Below are 15,133 nucleotides of genomic sequence, written 5' to 3' on the forward strand. Positions count from 1 at the left end.
AGTTGGCATTACGACTCGGTCCCTCTCTTTCTAAGCCAGCAGACTTTCCCACTGCACCAGGAAAACAAAATCAAACCCTAAATAGCCTATAATACCCTTGTGAGCTAAGTCCTCTAATTACACTGCCTCCAAAGGAAATAACATCTTAAATGCCTCCGTCTCTCCATCTTTGGCAATTTCACCGACCATTTCTCATATTGCAATCTCTTTTGAGAAATTTAAGAGTAATTATTTGGGGATATATGCTTTGTTATTTTTATGTCTCCTTATACACTGCTTTCTTTGTTCAGGAGAAAATTAGAATTCTGGAAATACACTTGATTTTATTTAATTATTAAAGGAACAAGCATCTATTTCAAGTAGTTGCAAATATAAATGTATCAGCCTGTGTCTAGAATGGATATATGGAACAATATAGGCTATGTTACTCTATTTTCACATTCAATTAAGATCCACCTAGGTCTCAGTTAAAAAAGCAAAAACAAAAACAAAACAAAACAAAAACCATTAGACCTATGAGTGAAAGTTGAAAAGTGAAATCCTTATCTGGGTAATTCTGGACATGTTTGGATTTGGTGCCTTATGGAATCATCTAAAATGATATTTTATAACATGCTTTGCAACCTTACTGCCTTCATCATTGCAATTTGTGTATATAGGGGCTCACTGGAACTTTTGGAGTTTTCAAGGAGCTGAAGTAAGGATGTAGGAGGAATGAGCCTGTTCAAGGTCATATTTACTTTGTGAAGCGGACACACCTCCTGGTGATGCGGACCAACAGTGGCATTAGCCCATTACCCACTTCCCTCCATCCCCACCCCGTATCTTTCCTACCAACGAATATTCTTACCTGAACCACTTCCACTGTCCTCTGCTTTAGGTGTCGTATAGACCAGATTTTCTGTCTCTTGATGTTTCTCCATGAAGAGATTTTCACGAATAGAACTTTTCTTGTAATTTAGTTATATTGTCCTTGAAAACCCCACAAGTATTTACATAACAGAAGCTATTGTTTTAAGTGCAAAGCAGGTCAAAATTTGGTTTCTGGCGATTAATCACTGCAGTCTATTTTATATTATCATAATAATTTCATTTATTTTGATACAATTTGTTTTCAGAGTCAACCTCAGCTTCTGTGCACAAGCGACAAATCCATTTGTTTCTCGTATAATGGATAATGTGATTAATGACCTTGCCACAGGATTTCTTAAAAACACAGAGAAAAAATAAAGTTTCCATTTATTATGTGCAGTAACCAGCTCGGTCTGTAGCTGTGCATCAAAATCTCTCTGAACTTGTTGGCAAGCCACAGCCAAGATTCTGAAACAAATTTGCTCCCGCCTTTTGGGGTTTCTGTCCATATCTGGGCTCTCCAAGAATGTGAGGACAGCGGCCTCACACTGGGAAACTGGACCTGTGGGCAGCGGCTTACGAGTGTGGGGCCCGGCTTTACTACGCGGTACCATCGCGATGGCTGCACTCCGATGGACCCACGGAGCCCAGGTCTTGCTGAGTAAGGCCACCACCTGCTGGGCTGTCGCCGGCCCCAGCACGGGAGAGCTCTGCGGGTGGCCTCGTGACGCCGGCCCCCGCGCCGTGGCCCCGGCGGAGGCGATGTGCGGGCGCCCCCTCCGCGCAGTCGGCGTCTGGCGCGCGTTTCCGGTCCCCGAGGACCTGAGAAGTCTTCCCACGGCGGCGGGTGGCGGCGGGGGCCGGGGAGGTGCACGTGCACGCGGCGGGCGGCCCGGGGGCGGCCGTCGTGCGTCTCCTTCCCGCTTTCAGGGCGAGGCGGCCGCGGCCCGGACGAGGAGGCCCGCGCGGCCCGCACGAGGAGGCCCGCGCTGTCCGCGGGGGGGCTCTCGACGGCAGCCCTGGGTTCGAGTTCCTCCTGGGGCTCCTCCTCACTTTCCTCACTTGGGAAGTGGGGGTCCCTCCCCACGGGGGCGGCGGTGGCCGCGGAGCGAGGCGTCGCGCCGACCCGGAAGCTCAGAAGCCGCCCCGGGAAAGCAGCCGGCTTCTCTTCAGCCCGCGACGCCCGCGTCTTCGGGTGGGTCGGGGGGCGCCTGGATACGCCAGCCAACGCTCGCGAAGGCAACTGGGCGGCCTTTCTTTTCTTTCTTTCTTCTTTTTCTTTTCCTTTTTTTAATTTTTTTTATTTTTTACCTCAGTCCTCCTTTTCTGGGGGCCCCACAACCCGGCGCTAGCGCCCCCGACTCGTGCCCACACGCGCGCCCGCCCGCCGGGAGAAGGCGCCCCCGCCCCGCCCCCTCGCTGACGCGTGCCCAGCCGGGCCAATCAGAGCTCGCGGCGCTGCGCCCCACGCGCCGGCCCCCCCACCCCCAGCTTAAGAAAGGGCGCGCGGGCCGGGTCGGACCAGAGCGCTGCGCCGGGCGGAGACAGCGAGCTACGTGAGGGAGGCGGTTCCGTTAGCTCCCGCGTTCAAGCTGCCCTCGAGCGGGCGCCCGGCTGCAGCCCGCAGCGGAGGCGCGTCCGCCGCGCGCCCCGACGGCGCCCGCCCGCCTGCCTGCCCGCTGATGCTGGAGTGAGCGCTGCGGTGGCGGGATGCTGGCGCTGCTGGCCGCCGGCGTGGCGCTCGCCGTGGCCGCCGGCGCCCAAGACGGCCCGGCGCCCGGCAGCCGCTTCGTGTGCACGGCGCTGCCCCCGGAAGCGGCGCGCGCCGGCTGCCCGTTGCCCGCGATGCCCATGCAGGGCGGCGCGCTGAGCCCCGAGGAGGAGCTGCGGGCCGCGGTGCTGCAGCTACGCGAGACCGTCGTGCAGCAGAAGGAGACGCTGGGCGCGCAGCGCGAGGCCATCCGTGAGCTCACGGGCAAGCTGGCGCGCTGCGAGGGGTTGGCGGGCGGCAAGGCGCAGGGCCCGGCAGCTACAGGCAAGGACACTATGGGCGATCTGCCTCGGGACCCCGGCCACGTCGTGGAGCAGCTCAGCCGCTCGCTGCAGACCCTCAAGGACCGCCTGGAGAGCCTCGAGGTAGCCGAGCGCGGCGGGTTCTGGGGGGCGCGGGGTGGTGGTGGGGCCCGTGGTCCTGCCCGCCAGGCTGTGCGGGACACAGCGAGCTGGGCTTGGGGTCGGGGGGGTTGCTTCTCGGTCGGGCTCGCGAACTTACTTGCGGGGCTTTCATCCCGCCCCCCACCCCGCTTCTTGCTGGAAGGAAAGGGTTAACTCCCCCCGCGCGCCGGGACTGTCCGCCGAGTGGTCAGTCACTAACCGAGGTCCGGGTGAGCGGACCGGGACGGCCTCTTCTTTCTTGTGAATGTCCGAGTCTCCCGGGGCCGGACGCGCTCCCAGAGGCTGTGCCGGGTGACGTGCGGCTGCCGCGTGCGGTCAGCTGCCCCGGCTGTCCCGTGTTTCCTTTTATAAATCAGGTCGGGCTGGACCAGAGCGGGCGGCGACCCCAGGGTCTCGGCGGGGAGGCGAGCGCGGGCGGGTCCCGGGCCACACACCGGTTGGCGCCTCGGAGGGAACCTGGTTTTAACTTCAAAGACGCTCTGTCCGCGAATTGCGCCGGTTCTAAGGTGCCCTTCCAGGCTGCTCTGGGGGAAGGGACCTTATTCCGTTTCTCTCTTGGAGTGTGTATGCAGTTTGGAACTTGGCAAGAGAAATCCTCATTTAACTTCCATCTTTACTTTCGAACCCTGTTTAAGAAGTGTGGGCGGGGCGCCTGGGTGGCTCAGTTGGTTAAGCGACTGCCTTCGGCTCAGGTCATGATCCTGGAGTCCCGGAATCGAGTCCCGCATCGGGCTCCCTGCTCGGCAGGGAGCCTGCTTCTGCCTCTGACCCTCCCCACTCTCATGTGCTCTCTTTCTCACATTCTCTCTGTCTCAAATAAATAAATAAAATCTTTAAAAAAAAAAAGAAGTGTGGACGTTTCTGTTAAAGACGTTTACCAAAATGCTTATTAACAAAACTAGGTTTCAATTACAGGTGGTAATTATTGAAAAATTATTTGAGGATTTCCTGTGGCATGATAGCTAAATACAGTATTTCCAGCATCTGTATATCCCTTGATTCATTATGATTAATAGCAGCTAACATTTCTAGTTTACTAAATATACACCAGGGGTATTATCTCATTTTAACCCTTGCAACAGTCCTTTGAGGCAGATCCTCTTAACTGCATTTTACAATTTGGATGCTTAGAAAGGGGGTAAATAGCTTGCCAAGGATTCATGGCTAGCCAGTGGCAGACTTCCTCCAGAGCCAGCATGATGGTAGAGGAGTAAGAGACATAGGAAGTGAGGATTTAGAAACAGCATTCAAAGCAAAGATTCCTGGAATTCAGAACTGTCATGTTTTAGGTCTCTCATTTTCCAGTAACATCTCTGCAAGCATAGTTATTCACCTTTGTGCCATATCGGGACTTGGGGGCTGTTTTCACTTACAGATGAAAGCTCATTTGCTTTGAGTACCATTTGGTTAACTTTTTTTTTTTTTTTTTTAAACTTCACTGTGTTGTGGCCTTTACCCAAGGATGGTAGATAGTGATTAAAATTTTGACTTTTTAGCAAGAGGAGGAAAATAGCTTTCTGAGAGAGGAAAATGAAATTTGTAAGTTTCAAATATTGCAGCAAGGTAATTCTTGTTTGACTTTGAAATCCTTTCCATACAAAAAAGAAAAAAGCATCCGTGAAGTGCTCCCCTTCGTGCCATTGGCACGATTTAATACTCCCGTTTTGGAAGCTTCTCCCTGTGTGGTTGGGCTTTTAGAGCTACATTTCACAATTTCTTTTTAAATGGCCTTAATACTTCTCCCTCATGTGTCCCTCTCCCCATCTAAAAGCACCAGCTCCGAGTGAACGTGTCCAACGCAGTGCTGCCCAGCGACTTTCGAGAGGTGCTCCAGCGGCGACTGGGGGAGCTGGAGAGGCAGCTACTGAGCAAAGTGGCGGAGCTGGAGGATGAGAAGTCCCTGCTCCACAATGAGACCTCGGCTCACCGGCAGAAGACCGAGACTGCCCTGAACGCTCTGCTGCAGAGGGTGACTGAGCTGGAGCGAGGTGAGTTCTTGGCTAGCTTCTCTGTCGCCCTCTGGCTGACATCCCTCTCAGCCCCCCCACCCACCCCATTGTCTTGGTGTTTGGCTGCAGTGTAAGGGAAGCTGCGCTCAGAGCAGGCAGAGGGGGGCTGGCCCACAGCCACCCACTTACATACAGGCAATCACTAGGGCCCTTGAGGGAGTGGTGACCTCTGCTTGCTGACTCTCAGCACCGGCCTCTGCTCCCTGTTTGCTGGGATCGGCTCTGAGGCTGCTCTTGGGTCATCTCCGAACCTACCTGTCCTATGTGCAGAAAACCACAGCACTCTTTACCAATCCCCAGCTCTCCGCTTTCCCTTCTCTGTTTCTCAAATGAAGTGTTGCTCTTTCAACTTGAGGCATCTCTCATGGTGCACAGGGGTTTAGGGTTTCTGCCTGACAGTTGCCCAACTTAACGGCCTTGTTGATACATTTTCTGACCTAGTGGAGACAGAAGGGGCCGATTGCTGCTGGGAGCAGCCTGGTTTCCATCCCTTGCAGATACCCCCCGGGGTGTCTGCAGTGCCTGACCCTGCATGGAGATAGCTCGTGGCTGTTTGAGCAAATGATAAGCGTGATTGAGGATGGTTGTCTCAGGAATTAGCCCCAACCCCAGCCCCCTGGTGTTATCCATGGGAAAGCCAGTGCCCTCAGGACCAGCTTGGACAAACCACCTAACCCCGTCCTTCTGCCATGTGGGCATTTCAGCCACTTCTTAACTCATCCTTCGGTGGATTCTGAGTATCTTTCTCTTCTCGGCTCACACTGTGGTGGGTAAGTTTCTCCCATGGGGCACAGGAAGGGAAGGGATCTAGGGCCCTAAGTGATTGAGGCCCAAACTGCCAGGGGGCCTGAGAGTGAAGTTTAAGTTTGCCGATAGTGGAGATGAGATTGTAATCTTCTGAAATGCACCAGCCTGACAAAGACAGTTTCTCCTTACTCCATTTCATGAACTGATAGGAGTACATCCAGTTATGCCTTTAGTGACACCTGTGGGGGCGGGCCAGATGATCAAGGGGATGGTGTCTCTGTTCCATTTTACAGCACCTCCCCAGAAGTCACAGGTCTCCTTCATCACTCTCTGTTTTCTTCCTTATTCTTCTCTGTATGGGGTGGGTGACTTACCCGTTAGACTTGGATTCTGGAGTTTCTGAAAGAATGTCCTCTGCCTCACCTCTGCTGGGTGACCTCAGGAAGCTCCTTAGGTCTCAAGAGCCTTCCCTGAAGGCAGAGCAGCTGCAGCCTTTCTTGCGGATAGGAGGACAGAAAGGCAGCATTAGGTCCAAGGTGAAGGTGGCTTGCCTTCCCTTTCCCCAGCCTCACCCACAGTGGAACCTGGGGACACCAGTCACTTAGTATCTCGAAGGGGGTAGCTGTAGCACGAAAAGAGAGCTCCACCAGAGACCTTGGTGGCTGAGTCTTGCTTGGCTCGGTGGCTGAATTGCTACAAGGATGTAGGTTAATAGAAGCCTGTTGGGTTAGTGTGTGCTGAGCCCATCACCCCTGTGAGATAGGACTTCTCTTATACCCATTACACAGATGAGAAAAGTGCCCTGAAGCTTTCGGCCAGAGGTGTGTCATTTGGGGAGAGGGGACTGAGGTGGGATCTGGGCCACCAGCTGGTGAGCAGCAACAACATGGCTTTGACCGCCCAGGAGCTGCCACTTTGTGACTGTCCCTCGCATCCCCAGCCTGATTCCAGCACCCATGCTCTTGATACCTAGGTTTTACAGGAAGCCCTTAGAGCTCATCTGGCACAGAAAGGTGGTGTCCATGTCCTAGTTAGCGCTGCGTTCCGCAGGGCAGGGGCCCCTGACTGGCCTTCTTGTAGAGCCCCCAGGACCTGGTACTGACCCACCAGGAGAACTCTAGAATCCTTCTCTGTGCTCCACCCAGCTCTGGTATGAGTCTTGGAGGAAAATGATCGTTTGCCAACCAGTTTGTCTTCCGGCTAATTCTGAGTTTCTATCTGTCCTATTTGTGATAAGAATAAAGGGATATATAAACTCCCAGCCCCCAAGTAGACCATGAGTGGAAAATATACTCTGTTCCTCAAAGCATCCTGTTGAGCCTGGAGGAAATGGACCTCAAGCATACGCAAAGTAGGGGGCTTTGGGGACTCTGGCCCTCAGTCCATCATCTCCTGCCCGTTATGGGCCTGTTCTGGGCCAAACACCAGGCTGTGACTTCCACATTCTGTGTCTTCTGTAACCCTTGCAACAACTGTGTGAGGTAGGCATTAGTTATAGATGAGGGACTGACTGAGTCAGAGAGCTAAGTGCATTCACGGGTCCAGCAGGTTGCAGAGCTGGGGTTGAACTTGGTGGTGACCCCAGAGGACAAGAGCCTGGAGCAGTGTGTGGGCTCCAGCCCCACTGAGCAGGAGGCTCCCCAGAGCCCAGGGGTGAGCATCCAACGCTGCATGCACATGCTCGTGCTGCCTGATCCCACGGATGCTTGTTTTCTCTGTCGTGGGATCTGCTCGTCTGCAGGGGCCTCTAGGTTCTGGGCCAGCCGGCCAGGCACAGCCCACCTTGGAGGTGAAGTAAACATTGCCACTGAGAAGACAGAGCCCATCTCTCCTTGGCCCCAGCTGCCCCCCATTTTCACTTGTCTGCCACCTGCAGCCTCTGATTTATTGGTCAGGCCTTTTAATGCCTTAATTGGTTTCAATGAAGTTTCCTCTAAACCTCCAAGCTGTTTGATATAAATAGAGGGCACCAGCTTTTGGGGTGTGGGCCCCTCCTCTGCCCTTTGGCTCTCCCAGGTCTAATTAAACCTATCTGTTGTCACCTAGCTAATGATATTACCGACACCGAGCCTTATTAAATCAGCAGGCCTGCCCACCTGCAAGGATAGAAGCCATTTCTCTTTATTAGCTAATCATGCCTTGTGAAGAACACGGCCATTTGCAGATTAAGGACTAGTGGCTGCACGTAGTTGAGCGAGGGACTTCCGCTCCCTGCTCTGTCCTTCATTAGCTGTGTGACCTGGGGTAAGTCCCCTCGCTCCTCCAAGACTCAGTGCCTCAACTGCACAACCCGCAGAATCGGGAGGTGGGGCTTCCTAACCTCAGTTTTGCTTCAGCCTAACGCAGGCTCAGTCCCAGCCTGTACCCGGCCTGGCCCCCCTCGGCTTCCCCGGGTGACCAAGTCTTCCCAACCCCCGCCGGGTACTCAGCGGCTCCGCAGACCGGGAGCTCGGGATGGACTGGGCAAGACTGCACAAGCCGCAGATTCAAGTAAATAGTACTGTGAAGCCCAGAGGCTAGTCTTTCTCTGCTGCCTGTTCTAGACAGGTTGAAAGGGTGATGCTGGGCCCTGTTGCTTTTCTTTGCAGGTCTTCCATGGGTGGGGGTGAACCATGGCCCCAAAGAGCTTCTCTCACGTGTTATTTTCTATGAAAGCAAAGGAGTTTGGGAGATTGCAGGGGAGAAAGGCTCATCTGTTCTGACTTCTGTTCTGTAGAAGGGGCTGATTCATGCACTCGAGACCCAGGCAGTTTGGCTCCATTGGTTCTGGGTCCAGAGAGCCTGCCTGTTTTTCACGGTGACCGAGTCCATCTGGCCCTTCGTGGATACCTAATAAATACTTGTTGAATGAGTGAAGGGTGTTTAGGCTCCTTCACCAGAAGCATCTAGTCCCCAAATAAGAGGGAAGTTTCTGCCATGACAGCTCACAGAATCGGATGGGACCCTGCAAACTTCAGAATCTGTGATAACTCGAGACGGGGACTTGCTTTTTGTGTGTTTATTTTTATTGTTAATTTTGAGCTTAAATCAAAACTATTAGAAATTATTTAGACCCATTTAAGAGTACCAGTGGCTTTCAAAGATTTTGGAAGCACCATTTACATGAGGACAGTCGGGGTTCTCATCAGTCCCAGGCGGGCCCCAAGGGCTCAAGGCTCTGGCCAGGGCGTTAACCTCAGCGGGGAGGGACACCTCTGTATTTCTCTGCCTCTGACTGGCGCCAAACCACAGGAAATGGTCGACAGATGCAATCTTCTCTCTAGGAGGAAAGGGTGAATCATGAGCAAAGTGGTTCATGTGAGGGATTTAGTCCAAAAAGCCACTTCTGAGTTAAGCTGTCGTGTCCAGTCACTAACGTGGACTCCTTTGCTTGGGTGCAGGGATTCTGTAGGGTGAGAAGTGAGGGGCTTACTGGCTTGACGAGTGTCTATCGAGTGCCCAGGTCCCTGTTAGGACTTCCTGCCTCTAAGCCCAAGTCCAGCAGGGCCCTGACCCCGCCCTTGCTGAAGGAGCTGAAGAGGTCAGGATTTCAAGAAAAGAGCTGAAGAAGGGTTTTCTGGCTTAATTTAACCGGAAAATTAAATCCAGCTTGTCCCTACCCGCTTCCTCAAGCTTTCAAGAGCAAGGCCGCTCTTGTTTACTCCTGGGCTGGTAGCACTTTGCACCACGGCCTCCTGGTAGCGGGTGCTCTGTTGCTTGAAGGACCAACATGGGGGAAGTTGGGGTCCGGGTGAGCCGTGGCTGTGGGCTATGCTGGCGGGAAGTAGGCTCACGCAGCGCCACCTCTCTTCTCCACCCCCCAGGCAACAGCGCGTTCAAGTCTCCCGATGCGTTCAAAGTGTCCCTCCCGCTCCGCACAAACTACCTGTATGGCAAGATCAAGAAGACACTGCCTGAACTCTACGCCTTCACCATCTGCCTGTGGCTGCGATCCAGCGCCTTGCCGGGCATCGGCACCCCGTTCTCTTACGCGGTGCCCGGGCAGGCCAACGAGATCGTGCTGATAGAGTGGGGCAACAACCCCATCGAGCTGCTCATCAACGACAAGGTGAGGCCTGCTTGGACACCACCTGCCCCCATCACGGCAGCCGCGTCTGGCAGCCAGCCTCCTCGGCGGGCTCTCCTGCAGGGCTCTCCTCCTCGCAGTGGGGACAGCTCTGCACTGACTCAGCCCCGCTCTGGCCGGCTGTCTGGGTGGGGGGCAGGGGCAGGCAGCCGTGGCTGGTGGAGATCCGAGCTGTGAGTCTGGCCTAGAAGGGGCACAGGCTCCAAGCCAGACAGTGTGGAAGGAACAGAGCTGGGGTCTCTGTGGGCCAGCCTGAATGGTCACAGGCCCTGGGCCGATGAGTGAGGGCTGTTCCCCAGGGCCATACTGATTAGGGGAGGTGGTATGTGTATGTCTCTCTGTGTAGGATATTTATCAGCCTATCTTTTGGGGGTGGTCTATTGAGATACAGTTTACAGTAAAACTACAGTTTTCAGTCAACAGTCCGACAAGTTTTGACAAATGTCTGAGGTTGTGTGACTACCACAATTGAAATATGGAAATGTTTCATTTCTTCCCTCCTCCCTCCTCCCCCCACCAAATCCCCTTTGTGGTCTGCTCTTGCCCCTACGCCAGCCCATGACAACCACTGATCTGTTCTCTGTCCCTACAGTCTTGCTTTTTCCAGAGTAAATATCCCTTTTTAATACACTGGCTGGTTTCGACATTCAAGAGCGGATCTTCTCAAGAACTCCGCTCTGGGCATCTGCGGGACCTCCAGGAACCCCACTTAAACTTCCATTCTGAAGTCAGACTCAACATAGCCAAAGAATTGCGTCCTCACGTCCTTGCTGGAGCTGAGCGTTCGAGTGACTGTTCCAGCTCCCTGTTGCCTCTGCCCTGGCCCCTTACTCTGACGTTACTGAACCATCCTGGGGGGAGTTTGTTTAAGTGGCAAATGCTGTGGAATCTCCCCGCTGGGCTCCTTTTGGAGGTGACCATGTCCCTGAGCAGGGATTAATTGTTCTAAATAACGCCCTTGGACACAGCAGGGCCCAGAACCTTGTTTACCTCTTGGGTCAGGTGGCACGTAAACAGCCAATTCCTGGGAGGAAGCAGCGGGTTGCTAGGATACCAGCAGTAACAACAGGATGGTACCTGGTTGGGCTGGTCTGTAGTGCTCACGGGACTACGGGCAGAACAATGTGGGTCAAAATGACCTTCCTCCGTTTCCATATGGGGGGGTCCCTGTCTGCACCCCCCAGCACACACTCCCACATAATTGTAGGCCTTTGGTCTTCTGCACAGGAGTACACACACACACACACACACAGTCCCCAAGTGCCATCACACACACACACACACACACAGTCCCCAAGTGCCATGATAGAATTTGAGCCCCTGCCTAGAGTGTAGATGCCTGGTCTGACTGTTTTCCAAAGAAGCTGGCCCAGTAGAACCCTGACTTCCCTTCAGGCTCTCCGGCATGAGGCATTCAGGTCCAGGCATGGCAGGGAGGGGGCTTGTCCTTCACTTCATATCTTCTCAGTCTGCACAGCATCCTGGACCCTCAGCCAAACCTGGGACCAAGGGTATCCCCTTGAAAGCCAGGCCACCCTGGGGTTAGGGGCTTGTACCCAGGCTGCCTGCCCCTTTCCTCTTGGCTGTCTGTGTCACACAGTGTCTCCCCCCACCCCAGGCGTTCTGAGGGGCAGAGTTGCCCATGTTACCCACAGTGCAGAGAAGGGGAGATGAGCCGGGACCCTGCATGATGGGAGCAGCAGGACCTCCAGTCCCTCTGCAGGTCAGACTTCTGGAAACCCTGCGGGGACCCTCACCTGCATGTTGCTGTCCACAGGTTGCCCAGCTGCCCCTGTTTGTCAGTGACGGCAAGTGGCACCATATCTGTATCACTTGGACGACGCGGGATGGCATGTGGGAAGCTTTCCAGGATGGGGAGAAACTCGGCACTGGGGAAAACCTGGCCCCCTGGCACCCCATCAAGCCAGGGGGTGTGCTGATCCTTGGGCAGGAACAGGTGAGTGCAGGGGGTGCAAGAGGGGAGCGCGCTGGCCAGCCGAGCAGCATAAGGCCACACTTGCAGGCTGCCCCTGGGGCCCCTGGGGCCCCTGGCCAGCTGTCTGCCTGCCAGACCTGGCCACTGAGGCCTGACAACAAGCTCGCCCCACGCTGTCTTGTGGCCTGAGGGGCAGAGGGCGGTCGACCAAGTTGGTGTGATGGGTCAGATAGATTCCAGAATGGAGTCCAACACAGGTGATCAGGAGTGTCCCTGGGGTCATGTTATCAGGAAGGGACTTCGGGTTCTCTCCAGGTGTTTGGGCTCTGCCAGGCACAGCTTTGATTCAGGATGCCAAGGGCTGACATGGCATCTTCCAGGAGCTGCTGGCTCAGTGTTTTGGGGCACTTAGGGCATGCCTGTGGGGCGCTTAGCCTCCTGAGGGAGATGGGGGTGAGAAAGTGACTTCAGAAGCTGCCCTCAAGAAACTCACCCTCTGGGAGAGGGGAAATATAAGTTGCTTGTCTGCTCCTGGGCAGATAAGAGTTGATGTTTCAGCCTATGTCTGAGGTTTGCTGACGGCCCATTCCTCCCCTCACTTCCTTGGGAGAGGCTGGGAGTCTGGAGACCTGGATCTAGTTCTAGCTTTGGGACTTTGGGCAAATGTCTTTCCACTCTAGTCTCGAGGTGGTTTCACATGCCCTGGAGCTCTGGGATGTGCACGAATCAGGGGTCAGGGGGTGTGGCCAGAGTTGGAGGGAGTTGGGAAAATGGCCCAGTCTCCCCATCTCCCTCCCAAGTTGGCATCCCTTCCCGAAGGCCGTTCACGGTCCAGGAGAATTAGCGGGTGTGTCTGCTTTTTGAACCTGCGCCGATGTGGTTCTGCTCCCCTGCACCTTCCCAGGACACTGTTGGGGGCAGGTTCGATGCCACGCAGGCATTCGTGGGGGAGCTCAGCCAGTTCAACATATGGGACCGCGTCCTTCGTGCGCAAGAAATTATCAACATTGCCAACTGCTCCACGAACATGCCCGGCAACATCATACCCTGGGTGGACAACAACGTCGATGTGTTTGGAGGGGCTTCAAAGTGGCCCGTGGAGACCTGTGAGGAGCGTCTCCTTGACTTGTAGCTGCCTCCTGCTCTGTCTAGGAGGCCAGGGCTGGGCTGTTCCTGTCGGAAGTGCAAGGCCACCTCCTCCCCCAGCTAAACTGTGTAAAAGCCCCTGCCAGAATGGGCTGGGGCCCCCAAAGCTCATTCCCAGGGACTCTTGGAAGGCCGAGGCTCTGTAGCAGCCCGTGTCACTAGATTCTTTGTTCTTTACCAGTATTGTGTTGTTTTGAGGGGGGAAGAAGCCCTGAGCTTGCAGGTGGGCAAATCTGACTTCCTGCTGGGGACGGGGGGATTAAGGCCCTTGAGGCCCCGTGCAGAGCCCCTGTAATTGCTAGCACACCGCAGCCTTGCCCACCCTCTTGGATCCTCGATGTCCCGTGTGCACCTTCTGTCTGTCCCCTTGAAAGGCTGTGCGGCCATCCTGCTGGAGTATCTGTGTCCCTTGTGTATTGAGTATACCCTGCTGTCCCCTGAGCACGCAGCAAAGCAGCCCCCGCCGCTCACAGAAGGGCCTTTCTCTTGGTGTTCTTTACTATGCTCTGAGGAACTCTTCAGCTCGAGGAGGGGGGCAGGCTGCCCAGACCACACCCTGCCTTCTCCAAGATGGAGGGGGCATCCGGGCCTCCAGAGGGGGCTGGGAGCGGGACCGCAGAAGGGAGTTCTGGAGGAGGGCTGTGGCAGCTGAGCCTCCCCCTCTGTCACCTCTCCCTCCGATCGATGCTTTGATGGACTCGTCGCTGGGAATGGCTTCTTTGCAAAGCCTCCTTTCTCCACTGGTGCCAAAAGTTCAGTTGCAGCTTCTCCAACCATTTGGTATGGTCAGGGGGGATTGATTTTTTCCCAACAGAGAAGAACAGCCATTAGCAGCCTTCCATTTTTGATGTCTCGCCCCCCTGTGAGGAATGTGCTAGTTTTAATCCATGTTGATTACTGTAAGCGTTTGACTGTCTCAAGTATTTCCCCCAGAACTTTTTCAGGAAATGGAAGTCATTTGGCTGATATTTGCTCAGTGACTCCAGGTTGCTTAATTTATTGGACAGAGGTAGTAACTTATTTTAAGGAGAGTGATGAAGTGGGGAAATTTATAAAGCTAAATATTATATATTTTATTTTTCATACATGTTTGAAGTGCAAATCTGTGGAAATTCCATTTGTAGGACCAAGTTGACATGCCCATCCTAACACTGTATGCTACAAGAACTCTTATGATGACGGAATTTTGATTAAAGTGCCCTGGAAGATGCCTCCGTATCTGTTTGCTCCCTGTCTGGGGCTGAGGGTAGGGGGGTGGGGCTTTGCCACAGTCCATGAGTCTGGGGCCTGTGTCTGGCAGACCCAGGGACACCGAAATGCTTGGAGGTAGGGGGGCAGTCTCCAGCCGGCCCCTGTCTTCTCAACTAGGACTCAAACTCACGTAGATGACACTCAACTCCTTGTCCCAGGCGTGACACCTGTTGGCCACCTACTCTGTGTTCTACCGTACGTCTCCTTCACTCCTCCTAACAACCCCGTGAAAGTGAATCCCGATTTGCAGGTGAATGCATAGAACAATTAGACAGTGACTTGGATCACGTGACTAGTTAAGGGCAGAGCTGGGGTCAAGCCGGCCTATGGCTCTGGAGGCCCTGCCCTGTTGTGATTTCCCTCATGATTGTGATCGCATGGCTGACTTGGAGCTGTGGCTCACTGCCACTGCCCAGCATCCCCAGTGTCGTACCGCATATCACTCACCCAGGAAAAATCAAACTTCAAAACTCAAACTAAGTTCTACTGAATATGTGTTGCTTTCACACCACCACGAAGTCAAAAAATTGTAAGTCAAGCCACTGTAAGCCGGGGACCATCTGTACGCTAAAAACTACAGAACGTTATTATTTTTTCTTTTTCTTTTTTTATATCTAGAACATTATATAGAGAAATTAAAGAGGACCTAAATAAATGGAAATATATCTGTGTTCATAGAGTAAGACTTAATAGTGTCGGGATTGCCATTGTGGACACATAGTAGGGAAAAATTCGGCTCAGATGTCCAGATGATAATACCACACACACTCAGAGGGTACGAAAAGGTTGATCATATAATGAGACTTTCTGGGGGAGATCAGGGTAGCACCCACACAGGTCTGAAAATGGCTTGAGAGGGCAGAGAAAGAAGAATGGCTTGGTTTTTTCTTTTTTTTTAAAGATTTTATTTATTTGACAGCGACACAGCGAGAGAGGGAACACAAGCAGGGC

At 53.8% G+C, this 15,133-nt stretch overlaps 1 protein-coding gene across 3 annotated transcripts in view; it reads left to right on the forward strand.

The window, feature by feature from the left end:
- The first annotated feature begins 2,547 nt into the window (after nucleotides 1-2,547).
- NPTX2 (neuronal pentraxin 2) overlaps nucleotides 2,548-15,133 on the forward strand; it is a 78,574-nt gene continuing 65,988 nt past the window's right edge. The window contains exons 1-6 of one of the 3 annotated variants that reach the window (XM_081819303.1): nucleotides 2,548-2,988; nucleotides 4,799-5,015; nucleotides 9,587-9,831; nucleotides 10,442-10,762; nucleotides 11,627-11,806; nucleotides 12,690-14,141. In XM_081819303.1, coding sequence (XP_081675429.1) covers nucleotides 2,563-2,988; nucleotides 4,799-5,015; nucleotides 9,587-9,831; nucleotides 10,442-10,762; nucleotides 11,627-11,806; nucleotides 12,690-12,917 — 1,617 coding nt within the window. In that variant the 5' untranslated portion in view covers nucleotides 2,548-2,562 and the 3' untranslated portion in view covers nucleotides 12,918-14,141. Of the gene's footprint in view, nucleotides 2,989-4,798; nucleotides 5,016-9,586; nucleotides 9,832-10,441; nucleotides 10,763-11,626; nucleotides 11,807-12,689; nucleotides 14,142-15,133 lie in introns of those variants that run through there. The other 2 variants (XM_081819304.1, XM_081819305.1) reach the window with 2 other exon arrangements.

Source organism: Leptonychotes weddellii, chromosome 5 (assembly GCF_054177405.1).
Source record: "Leptonychotes weddellii isolate Sample4059 chromosome 5, ASM5417740v2, whole genome shotgun sequence".
Lineage (NCBI taxonomy): Eukaryota > Metazoa > Chordata > Mammalia > Carnivora > Phocidae > Leptonychotes > Leptonychotes weddellii.